Genomic DNA, 23,391 nt, shown 5'->3' with positions numbered 1-23,391 from the left:
TATATTTACATTTTACTGTAAATGAAACTGTTTCAAGAGCTGTGGTTTACTGAACAAGACAAGAAAGACCAGCTTCCTGTTTTTCTTCATGATCACCCAGGAAGGAAGTGAGAGACATTTCTTATATCAGTCTGAGCATTGCTGTGCATATGAGCAGTTACTGTCAGCTTGTACATCAGATGGCAATCACAGTAGTTATCAAAGAAGGTAATCATTTATTTCAACTTTCAATTTGTTGGATTTTAACACCAGCCCTTGCTGAATATTACCATTCTGTTTTTGAAACCTTTTTTTAAAAGTAGTTTGCACTTTATTTGAATTGCCGAAAATAAATTACTGGAAATTCGCAGGAAGGTCTCATGTCCACAGTCCAGAAAAAGAGCACTGATGAGGAGTATCAGTCGACAGAAGTCATACAGGCTACAGGCACGAAGGAGCTGATGAAAAAACATGGAGGAAAAGAGTGTGGCTGACAAAACAAACGAGGTCTCTCGAGGTAAGGATGTTAAAATTAAGAATAGAAAGTTCCCATGGAAAGGAACTGGACCCAGTGCCGCAAGTTACGATCCAAAGCTGTAAATATAAGACAAACTTAAAAGCACCGGACATGTTTTACTCTGGCTTTAGTAATCATTTTTGCCCCAGTGATCGTTCACTACACTGCATTTTTGTAACAAACTGCTGAAGTTGAGTTTTGTGGTTTCTCTCAGATCCAGTTTCCTCAATTCAGACTGCACTTCATCATTTGCATCCCTGCTACACCGCTCAGAGTGGAGGGAATGTGGTTGCTCCAACCATCATTGGCTCTAGCACTGGCAACATAAACATCACCATCGTCTCAACAAACCAAGGTTGATATGAATATATAAGTTTCAGCAGCAACTGAAATGAGGTTTGAGTTCTGCTGATCCTTTTGTTCTTTTGCAGGATCTTTTGTTTCATCGGGAAAAGAATTCAACCATGAAACTGCAGACAGCCATAGCATACTGCAGCCTCAAAGTGAGCATTACTTATTACTACCCATTACTTCAACATATTTAGGTATTTCACATATTTACAGAAAAAAAAAACCCTGAATAACCTTTGAATGTGTTTTGTTGTTCAGATAATAGGATTTCAGAATGTCAACAGAAACTGAAAGCTTCTCTGATTTGGAAGTTCAGCCACCTGCTCGAAGGAATGACGACTGAAGCAAACAGGACATCTCTCCACAAGATCTACACAGAACTATACATCACTGAAAGAGGAAGTGGTGAGGTCAATAAGGAGCATGAGGTGAGACAGATTGAGATTGCCTCCAGGACACCTATAGCCCAGGAGAAATCAATCCACTGCAATCAACTCTTTGTTCCTCTAAGGGGACAAGACTACCACGTAAGGACTGTGATCACAAGGGGAGTCGCTGGCATTGGAAAAACTGTATCTGTCAATAAGTTCACTCTAGACTGGGCCGAGGAGAGACAAAACACCAACCTGGATTTTGTATTTCCTCTCTCTTTCCGAGAGCTGAATCTGATGAGAAAGAAAAGATTCAGTTTAGTGGAGCTTCTCGCTGTATTTTTCCCTCAAACAAAAGACACTGGAATCTTTGCTAATGGTAAAAACAAAATGCTCTTCATCCTGGATGGTCTAGACGAGAGCCGTCTGTCTTTAGACTTCCATAAATGTGAAATAATGTCCGATGTCAATCAAGAAACCACAATTGCTGTGCTTCTGACCAACCTCATCAGGGGCCGAATGCTTCCTTTGGCTCTTGTTTGGATAACATCTCGCCCAGTGGCTTCCAGTCAGATCCCTCTGGAGTACATTGATCTAGTGACAGAGGTGCGAGGGTTCAACAACCCCCAGAAAGATGAGTACTTCAGGAAGAAAATTCGTGATGAGAGCTTAGCAAACAGAGTAATCGCACATGTGAAATCCTGCAGGAGTCTTCACATCATGTGCCACATTCCAGTCTTCTGCTGGATGGCAGCGAGTGTTCTGGAGAAGAAGCTGGCGACGACTGACAGTAAAGACTCGCCAAAGACCCTCACTCAAATGTACATACACTTCCTGTCCTTGTACGTGGACAACATGAAGAAGAGGCTGTCTGGAAGAAGAGAGTCAAACACTGAATGCTTGAGAGAAAACCTCATCTTGTTGGGTGAGCTGGCCTTCAAAGAGCTCGAAAAGGGCCAGTTGATTTTCTATGAGAGCGACCTCATCTTGAGTGGCATAAAAGTCACGCAGGCGTCCATGTTTTCCGGAGTCTACACACAGATTTTCAGTGAGGAGCTGACACCATGCAATCAGAAGATGTTCTGCTTTGTGCATCTGAGCATCCAGGAGTTCTTCGCTGCATTGTATGTCTACCTCAAATTCAACAACGACAACTTCAACGCCTTGATCAAGAAGTCGTCCGCTTCGAGACGTTTCCCATTCAGAGATTCATCGGAGCTCATCCTCTACAAGGAAGCGGTGGAAAAGGCGTTGCGGAGTGAAAATGGACAATTTGACATCTTCCTGCGCTTCCTTTTGGGTCTGTCTCTGGAATCCAACCAGACTCTGTTGAAACATCTAATGACCAGCAATAGAACGAACCAAAGGACAAGATCAGAGGTCATTAAACACATAAAGGAGAAGATCAGGATGAATCCATCCACAGACAGATGCCTCAATCTCTTTCACTGCCTGAATGAACTGAATGACTGCACACTTGTGCATGAGATTCAGGGCTACCTCAGATTGGGCAGTCTTAACAAAGCCACGCTTTCACCTGCCCAGTGGGCCTCACTGGTCTTTGTTCTACTGACATCAGAGGAAGAGCTGAGTGTGTTTGAGCTGAGTAACTATGCTCGGTCAGAGGAAGGTCTTGTGAGGCTGCTGCCTGTTTTGAAGACTGCTCGAGTGGCAAAGTAAGTACTTTCTAAAAAAGCAGAGAGTGAACTGAAAAGCCTTTATTACCACTGGTGTTCAAGATATTCAGCTCAGATTTTTTCTGGTATTGTGAAAGAGTAATCCAAGAGGCTCTGAAAAGCCTGAGCAGGTGTGGTCTGTTGTACTTCAGACCTGCTTGCAGGGTGTGAAAAGAACATTGAGTCAGCACTTGTTGGTAGTAAGGTTAGGTTATTTGGTTGCTGTTAGTAGATAACAGGTAGCAAAGTTCTGTGCACTTTACTGTGGCTATAATCAGTTATTTTCACAATGGATCAAAGGACTGGGTAAAGTGAAAGGCAATGCTTGTAGTGACAAACCCTCAGAAATTTGACAGTCAACTCTGTATTTACCCTCATTTCTACGGAGTATTTTAGTGTCTTTTAGCTCAATGTTTTGGATTCATGACCCACAATTTTACTATTTTAGTTTACTTTCAGCTGCAACCTGCAGGCAGTTTTTATCAAAAAAGCTGACTTTATACCATCTGCCCAGCACTTAGTGGTAGGTAGACAAAGTTATAAACTAGCTGTTGAACATTTAAGAGATAAAGTTTTGTCCCTCAGCAGTTTATTGGGACCAAAAAAGAACTTAGCACTTCTTTATGAAATTATTTACCTTCCTCATTCTGCCTTTCCCACTGCAGACTAAATTCATGTAATCTCACTGTGACCTGCTGTGAAATCCTGGCGAATTGCATCAAATCATCACAACTCAGGGAGCTGGACCTGAGCAACAACAACCTGACAGATGCAGGAATAATACAGCTCTCTGACGGACTGCAGAGCAGTAAACTGGAAACGCTCAGGTCAATATCTAATACGTTGACTTTATTCCCTGAATCAAATACAAGGCTTCTTTTTATGAGGTACAAGCAAGTGGTTTAAGTGTTTCTATTTATTTTCTGTTAATTTAGACTGAGGGGCTCCAAGCTAACAGAACACAGCTGTGATGACCTGGCCTCAGTCATCAGCTCAGCCTGCTGCCAGCTGAAAGTACTGGACCTCTCTGACAATGACTTACAGGACGTAGGAGTCAAAAAACTGAGTGGTGGACTGGGGAGTCCTCACTGTAAGGTGGAAATACTCATGTGAGTGCCCTGAGTGAAATTCCATGCCAGATGAATAATTTAACAGAGTCAAACTCAGTTGTTGCTGCCATTGTCACTTGGATGAAATGTCTTCATGTCTCTTTTGAAGTTTGTCCCTGTGCAGACTGACGGAAGAAAGCTGCATTTTCCTGGCATCTGCTTTGAACTCATCCAGTCTGAGAGAACTTGACCTGAGCTACAACTACCCAGGGAACTCAGGCCAGATGCTGCTGTCTGCTCTGCTGGATGACCCACAATGCAGTCTGCAGAGTCTCAGGTAGAGGTGTTTTCGACTAGACCCCGAATCATAAATCAGCTAATTATCAGCTTCCAAATCCAGTATTGGTCATTGGTCAGCTATTTATATCTTCATGCAAGAAGTTTTATTGACAGGTGGAATCTCCAAGATGATTTACTTAATATTTAACTTCAGCATGTTTGCTTTATTAATTTCCACCAATTTCAGACATCAAAGTCTGTTCACTGCATTGTTTTTTGTATCCTTTCTTATTTATTTTGTAAACTGTCCATCATATGTCCAATCATGTTATAGGAGTGAAATACTAAGCTGGTATTGCAGGATACTACAAAACATATTAGTGATGCAAATGTGGTCTTCTGTTGTTTTTTAGCATAGAACAGTGCGATGAATCCAGGATTCAGCCAGGTCCAAAGAAGTGTGAGTAACCAACATGTCGGTTTCCTTCTGAGGCCATAAGAAAAGACTGAGCAATGAATAATAACTCACATTTTTGTTACGTTTCCTCAGATACCAAAAAACTCAGCCTTGACCCAAACACAGCACACCGAGACCTTTCTCTCTCTGAGGGAAACAGGAAGGCGAGGCGTTGGACCAAGCAGCCATATCCTGATCACCCAGAAAGGTTCGATTTCTGGACACAAGTGTTGTGCAGGGAGGGACTGAGAGAGCGCTGCTACTGGGAGACAGAATGGAGTGGGAGAGCTTTCATAGGAGTAGCTTACATAGGGATGTGCAGGAAAGGAGAGGGTCATGACTGCTGGTTAGGCAAAAACGAGTCTTCCTGGGGGCTATACTGCAACAAAGATGGCTACAAGACTTGGCACAAAGACATGAACACTGCTGTAACTGTCCCACCAAGCTCCAATAAAGTAGGAGTCTTTCTGGACTGGTCAGCGGGGACACTGTCCTACTTTGCGGTCTCCTGTGGCGCACTGACCCCTCTCCACACCTTCCACACCACCTTCACTGAACCTGTCTACCCAGGGTTTTGGCTTGGATGGGTGGACTCCACGGTGCATTTGTGCTAAACATTGTTAACATAATGTAATATTTTCTTTTGTCCTGCTCTTGAGCCTTAAACCTGTTTAAAGGATTAATTAATTCAGATAACAATAACAAATTAAAACATGTTTTAGTTTTAGTTTATTTTTTATTTATTATTATTGTCTTTTGCTTCAATAACAGACCCAGGAAAATAACATGTAATATATCAGCCATAAGTTATATCTTTATACACAAACACAATGAATCATGTAAAGGAATATTTTTGATAAGGACCCTTTGGCGATCTTTGTTGGTCAGTCGATCTGTTGACTTTTTTCTGTCATCACCATATTGAATGGTTTCCGTGAAATGTAATTCCTGACAATGTTTGTGATCCCTGAAGTGCTCATACAGCGCCATCAAAAATAGAATTTGCTTATTACTTGGTGGTGGTGGTTTAGGACCGAAATGAAAACATTCCTTCATTCACTTCTTGACATTTCATGAGAGGTATTTTTACGTATTTTTATCGTAAATGTCTCTTTGTATCCTTTGCAGTACTTTTTTGTTTTGTCTTACTACATCTAATAATCCAGTACATGTGAAAACCTACTGGCCAATAAACCGACTGATTCAATCTTTGTGTTTGGAGCTGATTAGCAAATCTTTGATTGCTAACACAGCCACTTTAAAGATGGTAAAAAATTAGCGTAAAAACATGCATGGATGTTTGCATTAACTACAATATATTATAATGTTGTGAACATGGATAACTTTTAACAAAGCTTCAGGAAAGCCAAAAAAACTAACCCAAAACCCCAAAGAAACAAAACAAAACAAAAAAAACACCAGAGAGGCACAATGTGGAATTTCACTTTCAACAATCATTTTATTAGCAGTCCCAAGAGGCAATGGAAAAAAAAAAGAAAAAGGGGAAATTAAGATTACAGTCAAGACGGTGGGCTAATGAGTCAGTGAACAGACAGACGGAACAGAGGGCTGCACACACACCAAACAAACACAGAAGTCACATTGTTAAAAAAGGAACAGAAAGTGATAACTGAAGAAGACTGAATTTAATTTCATGGGTAGTGTGTGTGCGTGTGTGTGTGTTGGCTGATCCCTCTGTTCCTCAGGAGAAATTCACCAGGACCGACTCCATGTTTTCACACACACACGAACTGTCATATCTCACACAAACATATCAAAAAAAAGCCAGTTGAGGCGTCTTCCTCCTTTCAGTAAAAGCCACGATTTTACATTTTGGCTATTTGTGACAGAGAACCCGACCATCGACAAACCATAGCTGTTCAGGCAGGTCTTTAAAATTGTTATTTTCTATTAATTCTGTACAGATTATATAATTTTATTTACACACTGAGCATTGTCAGTGCGGAGAAAACTCAACATTAGCAAACATGAAGTGAAGTCCATTTATCCACTGTCATTCTGTGCTCATTTCTGTCTGCTGGAAATTGCTTCTTTTTTTTTTTTTTGTTTTTTATTTTGTACAATTTTGATGAATATAAAGTCTGCAGCACTATGTCATCAACAGACAGAATCATCCACAAGCTAATCGTGAGGAGGTGCCGCTGCTGTGATGCCAAGATCAAACATTCACAGCTGTCCTTCTTTTTGTCTTTTGTCATTTTGTATCTGGCCTCTCTGCTGCATAGACTTTGAACTAATGAAAGCTCCCTCTCATAACGGAATCGCAACATCTGGTTCATCGGTGACCAAACATGTGAGCCATGTGCTTGACAAAACTCAACTGATGCTGATTTACTGTAATGACAGTCACAGCAGACGTGTGCACCTCTATTTTCAGATAACGGGTGGACACCGAAAGCCAGATGTAACATTTCATGCTCTCTGTAGGTGAAAGCTCATCGGACTCCGGTTTGAGCTTTAAATCTGAGGTTCAGTTCAGATGCATACACCTGGAGACACACCGGGAAATGAGACTGGGCCATAAACGAAACCTCTCACATCTGCAAACACAAACACGCACACGCACAGTATGAATGATTGGAACAGCCTGGGGAGGGGGGATACTAAGGCCATGATTAAAGGAGAGAAGAGACAGAAAGAACAGCATTTATTTAATTCCATTTATGTCTTAGTATTTAGATGCCCTTCACTCTATTAGGATTTAATCATATAAAAAGTGTTTGCTATCTGAGGGTCGATTATTCACCCAGAACAGCCTTTCAGTGCTAGTAATACGGACAGGACACCGACTACAGTCAACATCAGACATCTCTGACACTCACTCAGTCTGTTGCATACATAATTGTTCACTTGTGTATATACATTACCCTCCCTCGTCAGTTATTTTGCTCCTGCTGTACTGGAGCAGTAAATTTGAGGCAGAGTAAAGCTCTGGTAACATCACACACACACACACACACACACACACACACACACACTCACTCTCTCTCTCTCACACATGCACGCAAACACACACGCACGACAAGATCTGTCAGCTGGTATCTGACACTGACAGACAGCAAGGAGAGCTTTAGTTTATTAGATTTAAAAAAAAAAAAAAAAAAAAGAAAGAAAGAAAATAAAGCGCTTTCTTTTACAAGGAGGGCTGAACCAGGGTGGGTCATACAAGTGAGGGTGGGAATTTGTAGGCCTAGCTGAGAAGCTGGCGGATCTCCTTGTGCATGTGACACAGGAAGTCCACATATGATGCTCCACCGCTGGCGCTCTTGTCCTCTACCAAGAAGCGCCTGAACATCAGCTCGGATCTGTCTTCCTGTTTCACCACCATCAGCTGCAAGCGGAGAGTGAGGAAGAAGGAACATGTAAGGAGAGAGTGGGCTATCAATGTCCAAAATGTGTCCGTATAAATTGAGAATTAAAATATTGTCAAGTGGGGCTTATTTTAATTTTTTGTAATCATTTTTCATGTGTCAATTTTTTGAAACATTGTTTTTCAATTTAATTGAGACAAACTTCCTGTTTGTGTGTCTTGCTAGTGACGAAATTACAACATGCATCTTTTGTTAAAATGGACAAAAAATACTGTGATACTCCTCACAAAAAAAAAAGAATAAAGGCATCAGTGAGCAGAAAGGAAAACTTTACCTTCATGTATCGTGATCGCTGAGCTCGGAAGGACTCGATGATCTCTCGGAGTCTCTGAGAGAAGGGGTTGTCCAACTCTGGCAGACTTGACTGAAACACAGAGAAATGACATTCGGAAATTATATCAGTCAAGAATTATGTCAATCAGATCGCAAACGTAAACCGGGAAGCAGATCTGTTTCTGCTCACCAAGCTCGGGTCTATCTGGCTGAAGCTCGGAGATCCGAAGATGTTGAGCAGCAGTTCCTGCTGAACGCTGGCTCCCACCCACAGGAAGAGGTGAAGTCCCATCTCCAGGAGGTAAATTCCACCTTTAGACAGCCTCTCCTCTGAGTCCCTCACCGCCACTGGCAACGACCCCCTTTCCAATTTTGTCTGGAAAGTACAAGAGCAAGAGAAGAAACAACATAAATACAACTAAAGATGTTGTTAAATGTTAAACAGCATTAGTATGTTACTCCAACTGGACTCGTTGTACATCAACACAGGGCTTCGCCTCTACTATGATCACACTAAAGTCTTCTGTTGGTATACTGGACTGGTACTGGAGTCATAAAACACACTCAGGCAAACTCAGAATTTAAATTTATCAGGATTTTTTTTCATAACTGAGTGACTAAACCATCCATTAGATGAAGATGTGTGTGTGTGTGTGTGTGTGTTCCCACCACTGGCAGCAGGCGGGGGTAGAAGAAGACGTGGCTCTCTGCGACATCCATGCAGCTGATGAGCTGCCTCAGGTAGGCTCGGTCGTCCAATGAGACGTCGGCTCCCGGCAGCAGCACCTCACTCTTCAGCACACAGTTAAGATAAACCGGCAGCAGCTTCATGCATTCTGGGAGGATCAGCTAAAGCACACACACATACACAGGGATGTAAACACCTGAAGTGACACTGAATGATGTTAACATGTGTAAAGGAAGGCACTAAAATACTCTGGTATCTCTATTACTTCTGACTGCAGTGATTGTGGTCTGAATCTGGTTATTTTTAAATAAAACAAAGTATTAGCATTAGAAAGCTCTGACATTTAAGGTGTAAAGTGATGGTGGATGTGGTATTTGTTTCGGGTTTTCAGTACCTGACCGGCCGATGAGGGGCTTGCACAGTTCTTTCGATAACAGGCCAGAATCTGAGCACACTGATTGACCAGAGTGTCTCTGACCGCCTTCGTGGGGTTGCTGAGGACACCACGGAAAGCTGCAACACACAAAAACACAACGCTTATAAACTGTGACACCCTCGAGGAATTAATCTACTGCCGGGGATTGAGCTCATGAAATAGGTGGCTAACAGCATGTTCCCTATCCTTATCATGTAAACAAAGCCTCTTCAAAGTCACAAAGCAGAAAACAGCTGCAGATGTCTACTACTGGATACTGTGGAGCTGGAGCAGCTGGGAGTTGCTTAATCATCTTTTTGGACAATGTTGACTTCTCTTCGCACACCTTACTCAGACTTCGGCAGTACAACACTGGGTGTGTATTTGCATCGTACCCTCTCCTCAGGTCAAACACTGAATAACACTGAATGAGCTATACTGCTGTGCGAACCGGCTCTCACCATATTTGGAGAAGAAGTTGATGATTGTGTCAGTCTCACAGTTGCGGTAGAGGTCAGCCAGCTGAGAGCAGCAGTTGACCGCCATGTTGTGGATGCGGAGACGCCTTTGGCCGCTGCAGCTGGTGTACAGCACGGCACACTGCAGAGAAACAAACAAGACACGTGCGTTGCTTGCAAAATGGTTCAGCCAGTGTATTAAGCAAAGTCATAAAAGTCAGTGCAACATCTTGTGTTCCAGCTTCAAAACAAATAAATGGCCGTCCAGATCTTGCCAGTTTTCATTATAGATTTTTAATATGAACTCGATTTGATGCTTGATTATTGGGCTTAATGATTTCTTGCCAGCATCTTGGGGGTAAAAATGTAATGTTTAAGAGATTTTGTTGCACACCTGCATGAGTGCCCCTGTCTCCTCGCTTAGCTTATCATCGTGCTTGAACTCAACAGTGATGGCCTTGTCACAGTCCAGGCCTGCAAGCTCCACATCTGTGGTGTTGCTCATGAAGAAGGAGCCAAAGAAGTCAGTCGCTCGGATACCTGAGGGGAGGGGAGGGAAGGGTGACGACGGAGGCAGGAGAGTAGGGACCATAAAGTCATTTGTCACGCATCTATAGCCCGGGCTGGTTTTTTCTCATAAAAAGAGGGGTGAGCCTCACCTGTGCTGGTTCGCACCCTCATGACAGCATCAAACCCTACTAGTTTCTGAATGTCTCGTCTGAGGTCGTTCAGGAATCGCTCCTTGTCCGCCTGAGCCTGTGATAAAGAAAAGTTACATGTTACACAGTGACAAATGATCCAGCTGGTATTTCAACAAGATGTCTTGAGAGCAAAAAAAAACAACCCACTGAAAATAAGGATCAGTTTCAGAATGAGACTAAAAGAAGTTCACAGAGATGTTCTCTCACCTGGAAGTAGGTGTATTTGTAGACAGAACCTCCAGTGGAGACAGGAACCACTGCTAATGTGGCAACGTCAACATACTGGTTGGGGAAGAGGAAGAGATCCACGCAACAGCCCTGGGCAACACACTCCTTTGCCAGGGTGTTGTAGAAACCCACCTGGGGCTGAAACAGGGACTGAGGGTGATAGGAGAGGAAGAGGAGTCAGTGTTGACTCTTTGGGGGTGATATTAAGCTCCTACATACAACACACAGCTAAAGTCACCTTCTCCTTATCTGTCCCAACAAGCTTCTTGTCTTCTCTGTTCTTTAGCTTCCCAGGGGCCTCTGCGATGGGCAGAGAGGTGTGAAACACAAACAGCTTCCCTGCACAGTCTGCAGCCTGAGAAAGTGACACACAGCAACATACAAATCATCAGGCATGTGCACACTGAGTGCCACGTATCCGGACATGTTAAGGTCAGGATCCCAGTCATCCCACTGAGTCATTCCTACACATTTTCTGTTTTAGAACTGTGACTCTATCGAAGGTTCAGTATTTTGACTGCTGTTCAGTTCATGATGGCTGCAAATTATATATCAGGAAATTGTAAATACGGCTGAGATGGCGGGCTTAAAATTGACACCGTGGGTGATTTTACAATAAGAAATGTCACATAACAGCAACCCTTTTCACTACAAAATGTTCAGGAAACTTACAGTTTCTGTGTTCTGTGTCCAGACTTAGAAAACCTGAAAATAATATGTGGTCACCTTGAGCGCCTCCAGGCCTGCCTGGATGACAGGTCCAAAGACAGTCTCTGTCTCCCTGGTGTCTGCAAACATCTCTGGGATCTGGTCAAGTAAACTGGAAAACATAAAGGTGCATCATTAAATCAGTCCGTACACACCTCATGCATTTGTTACTCTGTGTGTGTGTGTGTGTCTGGTTTCCCACCTCTCAATAACTAGCCGGCTCTCACTGACATTAACCAGGAAACCGTCCAGCAAGGGTACAAACATGTCTGATACATCTGAAACCACCAACATCTGGGGCTGAGCCAGGCTCGACTTCACGTTGTAGAAGTGCAAAACCTTGTTGTAGGTGACAAAACCCACTCGCACCACAGAGTCCATTTCTGGATTCTCCCTAAACGAAGAAACAGAAGATGAAATGGGACTTGATATGAGTTGCAAATGATTTTATAAACTCACAGTATGATGATCAGGCCTCACTTTTAACAGGAAATGTTTTCCTTCTTGTCCTCTTTGCTTCCTTCCTTCCTCTTTATCTCCTCATTTGATGCTCATGAGTCATTCCTGGCTACAAGCTGCATTTCTGCTTATTCTACCCTTCCTAGCTACTTCCTGCTCCATCTTTCCTGTCATCAGTCTCTTCTTCATTGGTACCTTTTCTCCTCTTCTTCCTTTCCTTCCCTACTGTCCAACTCTTGTGTGTTTACATTTTTGAGTACCTGGGCAGATAGTCTAGGAGGGTCTTGAGTTCCTGGCAGACGATGCTGACCATGCCGCTCTTCACAGCGTTGTAGGACACATCGATAAGGAAGATGAAGGCTGGAGGCTGGGGAAGCTTGTTGTTCTGTAAGAAAGAAATACTATGTATGAAGTCGTGTGTAATTAACAGTAACATATTAGCCACACAGACAGGTTCAGCAACTTTAATCAGCTGAAGAAGATGTCCTGTTCAGTACCACTTTGGTGTATCATAAGACATCACAGATACGTATTAGATGTTCCTTTACAATTCCATTTCCTTCTAAAGAATATATAGTAAAACACTGATTCAATCCCAGGAGTGTTAAGTATCAATCTCTATGCTTCCTATCCCATCATTCCTAAAGTTCATTCAGCCGCCATCAGGAGAACAGAAGGTGCTGCTGGCTGCCCTGCACAGAATCATTACACAAGTTGTGCCTGTAAAATAAAATGTAGACCAAACCAATTCCACTGAGGCTCAAGTAAGACAGTAGCCTACAGGCTTTGCTTTTATTAGACCACTGGATAATAAAGGACCGGCTCATTTTTGTAGATTGTGGTCGATGACTTTGTTCATTACTGTATAATTCTGACCCATAATAAATGTCACAGAACAAGCTTCTACTCCACAAAACTGCGTTTGCAGATCCCTGAGGGAGATTCAAGGATAAACGATCATCACAGCAAGACACGTTTATGACTCAAATGAGCAAAACGTTTGTCTAAGGCAGAAAGGAACTCTTCTGATACCAGGACTTACCTTACAGTAGTCAACAGTAGCCAAGAACTCATAGCTGCCCAGTGAAAGCTCTGGTCTGTCATAGCAGTCCATCCTTTTACCAGTGTGGTTCAGATGCTGGAAGTAATGTGGAGGCACTGTGAGGAAAAAAAGGGTAACATCATCGGAGTGAACTCATTTCAGGAAAACAACTTTAAATACATGAACAGAGACACAAACTCACCCTCTGAGACGCAGCTGCAAAACCCGCACTGGAAGCGACGACCTCCCTCTATGAACTGCATGTATGGACACATGTAGGCCTTGCAGCGGTTGCAGCGGATGGGACCTCCCTCGCCATGGTCCACTAGGTATGGAGGGCTCTGACAAGAGATGCAATGAAAGGAGTGAGTGAGCTGATTCAAACAATTTATCTTCCATGGTGACTTCCTTTACAGACCTAAAGTGAACACAATTATTGAAACAGGATGTAATGTTTGGTGCTCCCGCATCAGTAAATGTTTACACCCTTTTTTTTGTTAATCTGTTTGTCCTGCCAAAATGATGTAACATAAAACTAGTCCAAATGGATATTGGTTTCACATGTGGCGAGTGTGTGAAACAAGGTCACGCAGCCACTCCCCCTTTTGCGATTTTGAGAGAGATTATCCTGCTGACATTGCAGGCATCCTGTGGTAACAACTACATCTCCAGCATTTCCCTGAAAACTAATCTTTTTTCAAATCAGGGTATGAGTGAAAACTGTCTCACTGATATAAAAGCAAAGGATGGATCTGCACTGTGCAACACGAAGATGGTGAGAGCAAAAAGCCAACATGCTGTTCTGACAGATCTAAAAACTATGGCAGAATTATTCTGCCAATTGTGTTCTTGATTAATCATTTCATCTACAAAATGTGAACTAATAGACAAAAATGCCCACTTAAATGTCCCACAGCCAGATGGAAGCACACAAGTGTCAATATTCAGCTTACTGTCATATATTGTGCAAAAAAGCATTAAAGTCTCACACTGAGAAGCTAAAACCAGTGAATGTTAGGCATTATTATTTGACAAATGATAAAAATGATAAACCAGTTATCAGAATAGTTTAATTTTCTCATGATAAACTCATCAATTATGAAGTAATTCTTGTACCTCTAAGTACAGCCAAGGATAATGTCCAGCAAATACTATAACCAGAACTCTATGGACTGGCGACCTCTTGCATCCTGCATAAATATAACTCTTCAGCAAGTGCGACAAGTCAAACAAAGTCCAGAAAATGGGCTTACAAATGGTCCACCGTCTCACTTTACAATCCAAGTGAGACGGTGGAAAGAGGAGGGGGGGCATCGCTCACCTCATCTGGCGGCAGCGTGGCGAGGGGCTTGATGACGGCGGCCAGTGGCACCTGAGACTGCTTGGCCATATCGGCTGTGCAAGGCATATTGTAGGCCGTACAGCGGATAAACCTGGGACTGGCATTCCCTAATCACAGAGACAGATCCTTTGTTAATATCACAATCTAACTTCTAATAACTTTGTCCGATGGCACACGTGAATGTGCTCACAGGAAGCAGAGCTTACCTTGGTCTTTGACTTGGAAGTTGGTGGTGACCAGCGGTGGAGCCTGACCTCTGACCCCTGTGGTGAATGGCTCAGTGGTCTTAGCTTTGTCGTCCTCTATTACCTGGATCTACGGACGGAGACAGGGGGACAAATATGTCAGTTTTCATTTGTATTTATAGCATAAATACAGACGCGTAAGCGAACATGATACGGTCTAAAGGTCTGACAAAGTCTACAAGAGGAACATTTAACACCCATGCAGGAGACAACTTTCACACAGCCCCAACACACCCACACACACCTGCAGCTATTATACACACACTGAAAACCCATCAACGTCTGTGGATAAAAATGTCAAGGCAGGTGACACATGGTACAAACTCACACTGAAGTAGTTTGCATATGATAAACCAACTTAAAAACAAAACTAAATGACATCCCCAGGCAAGAGGACAGGATTTTCAAGACATACCAGTGGTGCAATGAATTATGGGTAAGTCAGCACAGAGAGGGCTAACATGCAGGGCACAGAGGGGAGGTTTTGGGGACAACCAACACAGAGTTAAGGATTTCACTGCATATGATGGTAAATGGACAGGAAAACTGACAATCACGTCCTTAAAAATTTTAAGTTATTGCTTTAAATTGAGACTTATTTTTGGGAAATATCTTTAAGATCATTAATGACCTGAAACAGCCACAAAATATGAACTTTATATAAACTAAGACTTCAGAACAGTTTCTGAGACACAAATGTCGTTCTTAAAGAAATAGTTTGAGAAAGATGTTCATTTGCACTCTTTACAAGAATTAAATTGGAAAACTGATACCACAAGACCAGTTGAAAGAAACCAGCAGAGACTTTGCGAAGTTAGGTTCTGGCCCAGAAACAACCCGGTACATTGGCCCATTAACATAACATACAACACGTCTTATTTCCAACATGAGCCCATTTTTCACATTGTGGCTATTGCTGACTTTGGGGGTTAAAAGGAAAGAAGAGGAGGTGGAAGCTGTGGGTTAGTGCAAGCGTGCCAAGAGGACAGGATGAAGCAGAGGAAAAAGCAGGCACACAGGAAACTTACTGGGCTGGGGATAGCGTCTGGATCTATTCTATGTCTTGATTTCTGCACAGCCGGCATGTCAGACGCTTGCTTTACATTCAAAAGTTTGTCCAGCAATTTGTGCAACACAGGACAGAATAAATAAATACAAAGAGTGAAAATGTAAATAGGAGAGTGAGAAAAGTCAGCAGGACAATGCTGAGTAGCAGGCAGCATTGTTGTTATTCAGACACAGACTGATCAGTGGTACTAATTTTAGATTAGTTGTATTGTAAACAGTCAAGTGCAAGCAAATATGGACTAGTTTATCAGTAGCCCATCTCATGCTAAACAGCTCCAAATGTTGTAACAGAGGTTAGAAAATAATGTTTGTTTGTGTTTGTGTGTGTGTGTTTGCGACTACTCACCGGGCTAGGAATGGCATCTGGGTCAAGTCTTTTCTGTGCAGGGGGAGCAGGAGCAGGGGCTGGTGCAGGAGCTCCATAGTTTGGTTGCCCAGGATAAGGGCCTGCATATCCGGGCTGAGGGCCTCTCACCTGACCAAATGCACCTGAGGCAAACAAGAAAATAGGTAAGTGATGGAGAAAACAACCCAAATCTATGGAGCTCCAACTTAGAGGACATGTCCTCACCATTCTGCTGAGGAGGGTATCCTCCCTGCATGCCGGGCTGAGGCGGAGGCTGATGTAGGGGCCCAGGTGGGCCATGTGGGCCCTGTGGTCCAGGAGGCAGGTGGTTGCTCTGGGCCATGGAAGTGGGAGGCATCTGAGCACTGGGAGGAGGGGGACCTGAGTGGTAGGGGGATGGCTGGGATGGAGGGGGCTGCTGTTGTGGTGGCATGGGGCCTGAATACTGACCAGAGGGAAGTGAAGTTGGAGGAGGACCAGGAGGAGGGAAAGACCCAGACTGAGAGGAAGGGAGAGGTGCTCTAGGTGGGAAAGAACCCTGAGCAGGTGGAGGGGGGGCAGACACAAAGGCAGGCTGGCTGACAGGTGGAGGTGCTGAAGAGAAGGGGGGCTGGGATGGAGGAAAGGCCTGCTGTGGCTGGGACACTGGGGGAGCAGGGGCTTGGCTGGGTGGGGACACAGGACCCGAGTAGGAGGTGGGGGGAAAAGTTTGCTGGGAGGAGGGAGGTGGCGGTGCAGAAGAGGTGAACTGCTGTTGAGAGGTAGGGGGAAGAGAAGAGCTGAATGGCTGTTGAGAAGCAGGTGGTGGGCCTCCATAGTATTGCTGAGAAGCTGCAGGGCCACTGGGAGGTGGTGCCTGGGTCGGGGCAGCGGACGCAGGAGCAGGGGTGTGGGTGAAAGATGCCGGTGGTGCAGCTGAGTAGGCTGTACTGGCAGGCGGCTGGGAGCTGTGAGGTGGAGCTGAGGAGAGAGTGACAGACTGTGAGATGATCTGCAGTTGAAATAAAATCTATGATAAGTGAATCGACAATATGTTGAAGATACATCCACATTACCTCCACATAATTATACAGTTAGGTACATAAATTCATCTACACTTACCATATCCTGGCCCTGCAGGAGTTGGCGGTCCCGAGGTTATCTGCATTCCAGTCATCTGGTTTGTGACCTGCTGCATTGTGGGTGGGGCACCATAGTGCTGGGGATAGGAGGGGTGTGTCCCTGACAGGTTCACAGCTCCCTGGTTGTATGGCTGAGACACAGCAGGCCTGCAATCACACAGACCTCTCAGTATATTTCAATGCATTCACGCAACTGGGTAACAGTCAGTTTTCTACAGTAAGCCAAGGTGGTAGAGTATTAGAAGAATCTGGTTTCCCCAGACTGATCTCTTCAGGAGAATGTTGGTTTATTTGTTTTGTAAGAGGAGCAACCAGGGTTCTGATTATAGAAGTGGGCTGCATTTGTTCCAAAACTGAAAGTAAAACAAAGAACCCAATAGAGGTATAAAAAAAAAGAAAAAAAGGTCAGTCAGCCACCGCTGAACATTTGAATATTTGTAAAATTCACACTTGTTCACTGCGTGAGTGAAGGCTCCTGTCTGTCTGCCCTCTGAATATGTCGTCAAACAACTCCAACACAAGCGCACACAAAAATGGTCAGGACTGACTGACACGGCTTCTTCCATCCTCATTACAGTTAAAATGAAAAATCCTGTTGGGGTTGGAGGAGACTTGCGCATGTAAACACACTGATTAACGTGACATGTACTGAACTATCCATGCTTTAATTATAGCTTGGGGCTTCAACTACAAATAATGCACTTTGAAAAAGTAACTCACCTAGTAGACAGTGTTGATAAACTTGTTCATCCTGATATTAAAAGTTTTCTGCAGCAGTTGTAGTCAGTATGATATTATTCCAAAATTATGGACTTGTCTGCAGTCACTGCAGTATCTGGCCTTATCTTGTTTTCAACACCAGCAATTAAAGAAGATAGAATTACTGCCTTGCAGTGTAAGCCGAAGTGCACCAGTCAGGATGCAGTTTACATTCATTGCTAAAATGTGTTTTGAGAGGTAACGTGACCACCAAATTCTAATCACATTTGTGCCAAATTTGAAGAAATTTCCTCATGGTGTTGATGAGAATGAGATGGATAGACAGACAACCCACAAATACAATGCCGCTAGCAGGCTATCAACAGTGTGGAAGCATAAAAAGAATATCAGCGGCAACTGGAACTGCAGTTTTCTTTTAATTGATTTTTTTATGCTCAGCTTTTATAGCACAAGTAACTGCTGCCTATTACAAAGCATAATCAGTCTCTTAAATATCACATTATGAGTATTTTTGAATAATCTGCTGAGGTTGCTTTGGAGCCCACTTTCACTCCTAACTAACCACATGGTCATGGATTCTGCCACTTGCGTGAATGAGGTGAAGAGAAAGCTGCAGAATATGAATAAGCTGCTACAGGTGAACACACCTTAAGTAGTAGAAATCGTAGTCTGTAAAAATATAATTTTAGTCGCCATTAAAAACTCTGGCTGTCTAATAAAATTTGACTTTTGAGTAGATTTACCTTAAAAAACAAACAAACAAACAAATCGTGTTTTATAAAATCCAAGGCCTAAATACACTTCTCAACAACAAATCCACATGTAATTACCTGGGTGGTGCCTGCGTCATAAGTGGGGGTCCATTCTGCATGTTTGCTTGGCTGTGACTGTACTGATTATACGGCTGAGGTGCTGAGACTGGAGGGGCTCCAGAAGCGGGAGGACCCCTGACAGGACCTGAAATGCAGGGACAAAAGATCAGACATACACCTGCAAAAAGCATAATCACCCGTACAACAAATAATCCTGAATTCATTCTGATATCACCCTTTCTAATGCAATGAGATTAGAGCAGCTAAACAAGCTAAACATGTCATAGGACACAGTGGTGCCCAAACACATTTTTAAAACTATCTGATTACATTCACTGATTTAGCTTTTGGGGTTAGGAACACAGACTTCATCCTGAAACCAGGCTAGCAAAGACTGTAGGATAGTAGGGTCATGTAAATTTATGGGTTCAATATTTTAATCAAGGCAGGAAATGAACGACATCTGACAATTTTAGGATGTTGCTGGTAAATGACTTCGACTCACAGATGCAGCGACTGAATTGCAAACATCTCACATAATAAAAGTTGAGCTCACATTTCTTCCTAATATAAAAAGTTAACTGGTTGGCTGCTGTGCACAACAGTCACCGGTGTTAAGTAGAAAAGGTTTTCTTCTATTGTACGTTGAGAGGGGGTCATGGCAGGAAGAATAATGCATGTAGGCACAGAGAGGATCTGATGATTGCAGAGCATTTTGAGTGTGAAATGAGCAAGAACAAGAGAGGAGGCAGTTACCTAAGTCAAGAGGAGAGGAGAGGTCAGAGACTGGGTTGGCAGCCACAGCCTTAGAGGGAAAGCTTGTGAAAGGAGAACAACCTGAAATACAAGAAAAGAGGGAAAGAAGGCAAATAGAGAGATGTAGGGAAATGGGTAAAGCAACATGGAGAAATGAGAGGACAGATGCAATTCGGATTAGTATGCACAGAAACAGAGCTGTTCCATCACATACATGAGCAATCACAAAGAGGGAAGCAAGAAGGACACTCCAAGGTTATGGCTCTTCGAGCACTTAAGAGTGGCCTGGTGTCTCTTCCACTTAACAAACATTTTCAGAAGAGACAGCTTACCTTGTGGAGGAGCCCCAGGCTGGTAGGTTGAGGCAGGGCCATTGTAGGGTGCATACGGTGAGGGGTATCCTCCATCCAGGGGTGCGTAGCCAGGCTGGCCATAGCCAGGATGGGGCTGGCCATATGGAGAGGCCATTGGAGTGTGCTGGTTTACATTCATCCTCAGTTCATCCCTAAAACTGGACAACATTATAACATGATCATAAACAATTACAAAATATCATAATTTAGGACTAAACTTGTTTACACTGTTTCCAGACTGTTTACATAAATTTCACAACCCAGATGTCTGGACTGTAGAAGCCTGTGATACGGGGATGTTATGAAAGGCTGTTGCAAGGACAATCTCGGGTTGATAGTCTTAAGGCTCACGCGGTCTTTCTAGGAGCAGAGACAATCTGCCTACTTAGTGCTCTTCAGCGCATGAGGACAATGTGGATGATAGACTGAATGCCAAGAAAACACAAACAATTGATCCTAGAAGGTGTGTTAACTTAAACACTCTCTTTTAAGAAAATGCAGTTCATTTCAGGTTAATGTTCTTCAACATATACAATAGTCCGTTTCAGTAGTCCTTCATGTATTCAACTAACACCGCATGGAAAGAGCTGATGGCAGTCCTGAGAAGACATAAATGACCTGACTGAGTTTGTAATACGCTGCACTGGAACTCACAGGAAACAGGAAAGCACTTTCAGCCTGCACAGCTCTTCTCTACAAGTTTCTCAATTAAGACACATGTCAAACTTTCTTATGACGTCAATATTTCCCAGTTCACTGACACCTTTATTAGCTTCCTATGTTTACCATGGCCACACCCATAGATTGTATATTATTAGTCACTAACCGTGAAGTTTACACACACACACATTGAGAAACAATAAATGTTTACATGAAAGAACTCCTGCATGGTCCTCAGTAAAGTGTTTACACAGTTGAGTCCTGAGAAAACCCCCTAAAGGTAACTTAGCGGGGCAGTCAACTTTTAAGAGCATGATTACTCCTGCATATCACACGTTATCTTCAGCCTTGCTAACAGAAGTGCACGAGTGACGTTGTTTACTGACTTGGATGCTGAGTACTGGCCTAACTTATATGACAGAGAGATGAGTATCATCTAACAGACAAATGCGAGCTAAACGAGCGGGGCCTTTGAATAATTCAGCAGTGCAGGTGCCACAACGAGAAATACAATCGCTGGAGCCGTACAGCTATTTAGTGTGCCGGGCCTACCGAGTGACCCACATCTGCTCCCCTTGCTAGTTTGCTGAAAAATGGGTTAGCACTTTCTGTCAAACACTAGAAAAGTTATTCAAAACTTATTTTTGCGAATATTAAACATGTGTCAGGAAAGCTAAGCGCCTTCGTACGGGTCAAGAGTAATATAGAAGAAGACGAGGAAAGCTGGCGAGCGTAGCAGTCTGCTAACAGCACCAACCTCCGTGCCGCAATACAATCAGCTAGTCAGCTAGCCTGCGTTAGCAAGACATGTCAAGCAAATCCTTAAAATACGAACTATGGTTAACACTCCATATAGCTAACTGTTACGACTCTAACCCACGGGACGAAGCGGTACTGAACATATTTGATTAAACCAACTTAAAAGTCTGTACGGCTATCATAACTTGCTAACGTTAGCAACCAGACTACTTGATTCATGATGACAGCGGCAGTGGCTGAATCAGCTGTGACCAAATAGCCAAAACCCGAGATAGCCAATGTTAGCCTACTAAACGTTAGCTAAGCTAGGTCTGCCAGCTATTTCGCAGCGCGATGCTAGCCGTGCCATAGCATTAGCTAGCATTAGCAAACGTAACAAAATCCAAGCTACCCCTGTCAAGCCGGCCAGGGACGTCACACTGTAACTGGTTTCAAATCGAAACGTACCTCCGAGGTGTTGTAAATAGTAAGGCTATCCTCTATTCAGCTCGAATTGTGAAACCCGGGGGCCGTGAAACTGTGAAGCCGATGTCGTCCCAGGGTGTTTCTCGCTAATCCCTTCTTGGTATCAGAAGCGGACATTCAGCGGAACTGCTGCAGCGCTGTGCCACGTCCACATCCGGACACCGCAGAGCGACTTCCCCCACGTTCACCTCTGCTGTACTACGAGCGCAACACAGTCTAACGCACCTTACGCGCGGTTAACTATTAAGTCATCTATTGACCTAATCAATAATAATGACTGTTTACACTACTCTAGCTTTTGAGAAGGTTGCTTTGTAAGTAGGAAGGTTGACACTGAACATGCAACACTTAAGGGTTTTACGTTTCAAACATTCAAAAATACTCATACATGATGCATATTTATATGCTGTATTGATGGATTGGGTTAACATACTGTACATGCACAGGGACACTAATATTTGTTTTCACACCAAGTTTGCCATATAGCTTTCTTGATTTTTCTTAGAGTCAATATGACCATGGCAATCTTCCCATGTCATCTATCAAATTACACCCATCTGATATGGGCCAATGATGGCACCAAGTGTGAGCCAATCTGAGCCCACATATGGCTGCCAGATTTGGGTATATTTTAGGGGTGCAAACTCCCATTTAATAGGACTTTGAGCCCAGATCCCTTTGAAATTTCATCCAGTTTGGCATTATTTTAGTGGGCTATTAATCACAAACCCGGCATGAGTTTCAGCCAATTGACCAGGTTTAGTCTGATGATGGGCCAAGCCATTTTCCATCCATTTTCTATACCGCTTATCCGTCAGGGTCGCGGGGGAGCTGGAGCCTATCCCAGCTGACTACGGGCGAGAGGCGGGGTTCACCCTGGACTGGTCGCCAGTCAATCGCAGGGTCGACACACAAAGACAAACAACCACACACTCTCACACTCACACCTAGGGGCAATTTAGAGTAGCCAATCAACCTAACGTGCATGTTTTTGGTATCGTGGGAGGAAGCCGGAGTACCCGGAGAAAACCCACGCAGGCACAGGGAGAACATGCAAACTCCACATAGAAGGGCCCAGACCGGGATTCGAACCTGGAACCCTCTTGCTATGAGGCGACAGTGCTAACCACTGCACCACCGTGCCGCCCGCCAAGCCATTTTGGCTTCCTAAATTCTGTAATCCTCCACCTTTCTTCTGCAAGGTCAGAGGTCATGCACAGCAGCATGAAAGCTAGGACTCATCAACTTGCCCAACACTGCAGAATGGCTTGCCAACACAGATGCTTGTCCTCATATTTACTGGACTAATATAAAGCTATTGAATCTCATGATTTTTGTGTAATTGTGTTTCTTGACCTTCTATCACAAGGTGAAGAAGAAGGATAAAAATTTATATAGACTGAGCACAACTCCCTCAAGCATCCACTCAGACTCAACTGTTAAACTACACTGACAATAAATAATAAATGGACTCAATTTTTTTAAAATATGTCCTCACACTCTTTCCTCTCATTCTTTGCTTTGAGGTTGGGGTGCTCTGGGCAGATGGAGTCCATGGCTGCTGGCCAGGCCGGCTGTGCTGCGGGTCACAGGGGTTGTGGTATTAGTGGTTATTTTGGGAGGGTATATCGGCAAGCATCCCCTCCTGTACAGAGTGCTTGAGAGTGACATGGCAAGTGTTGAATACAAGAGAGGATGCAC

General features: G+C 43.5%; 2 protein-coding genes across 6 annotated transcripts; one reads left to right on the top strand and one right to left on the bottom strand.

The window, feature by feature from the left end:
• Positions 1–97: 97 nt before the first annotated feature.
• On the top strand, positions 98–5,886 carry LOC124052539 (NLR family CARD domain-containing protein 3-like). 2 transcript variants are annotated; one of them, XM_046376928.1, is made up of 10 exons: positions 98–207; positions 351–496; positions 711–851; positions 928–999; positions 1,106–2,894; positions 3,560–3,721; positions 3,830–4,003; positions 4,113–4,280; positions 4,636–4,682; positions 4,773–5,886. In XM_046376928.1, the coding sequence occupies exons 2-10, from the start codon at positions 451–453 to the stop codon at positions 5,291–5,293; spliced, it is 3,120 nt and encodes a 1,039-aa protein (XP_046232884.1). In that variant the 5' UTR covers positions 98–207; positions 351–450; the 3' UTR covers positions 5,294–5,886. The 2 variants fall into 2 exon arrangements, with proteins under 2 accessions (XP_046232884.1, XP_046232883.1); XM_046376927.1 differs by lacking the exon at positions 98–207 and having other exon boundaries at positions 227–496.
• An 810-nt stretch (positions 5,887–6,696) lies between these two features.
• On the bottom strand, positions 6,697–21,886 carry sec24c (SEC24 homolog C, COPII coat complex component). 4 transcript variants are annotated; one of them, XM_046376923.1, is made up of 25 exons: positions 21,673–21,886; positions 19,786–19,964; positions 19,454–19,534; positions 18,716–18,842; positions 17,146–17,312; positions 16,270–17,004; positions 16,045–16,187; positions 15,659–15,727; positions 14,592–14,700; positions 14,365–14,492; positions 13,246–13,384; positions 13,044–13,159; positions 12,262–12,386; positions 11,745–11,936; positions 11,561–11,654; positions 11,073–11,189; positions 10,814–10,984; positions 10,565–10,661; positions 10,300–10,445; positions 9,909–10,047; positions 9,427–9,545; positions 9,014–9,193; positions 8,535–8,720; positions 8,346–8,435; positions 6,697–8,031 (listed from the first exon to the last, which is right to left on the bottom strand). In XM_046376923.1, the coding sequence occupies exons 2-25, from the start codon at positions 19,943–19,945 to the stop codon at positions 7,891–7,893; spliced, it is 3,771 nt and encodes a 1,256-aa protein (XP_046232879.1). In that variant the 5' UTR covers positions 19,946–19,964; positions 21,673–21,886; the 3' UTR covers positions 6,697–7,890. The 4 variants fall into 4 exon arrangements, with proteins under 4 accessions (XP_046232879.1, XP_046232880.1, XP_046232881.1 ...); XM_046376924.1 differs by lacking the exon at positions 15,659–15,727; XM_046376925.1 differs by lacking the exon at positions 19,454–19,534.
• Positions 21,887–23,391: the final 1,505 nt, after the last annotated feature.

The sequence above is a fragment of the Scatophagus argus genome, chromosome 21, assembly GCF_020382885.2.
Source record: "Scatophagus argus isolate fScaArg1 chromosome 21, fScaArg1.pri, whole genome shotgun sequence".
Taxonomy (NCBI): Eukaryota; Metazoa; Chordata; class Actinopteri; family Scatophagidae; genus Scatophagus; species Scatophagus argus.
Note: the sequence above shows the minus strand (reverse complement) of the source record. Positions and strands in the feature narration are given on the sequence as shown.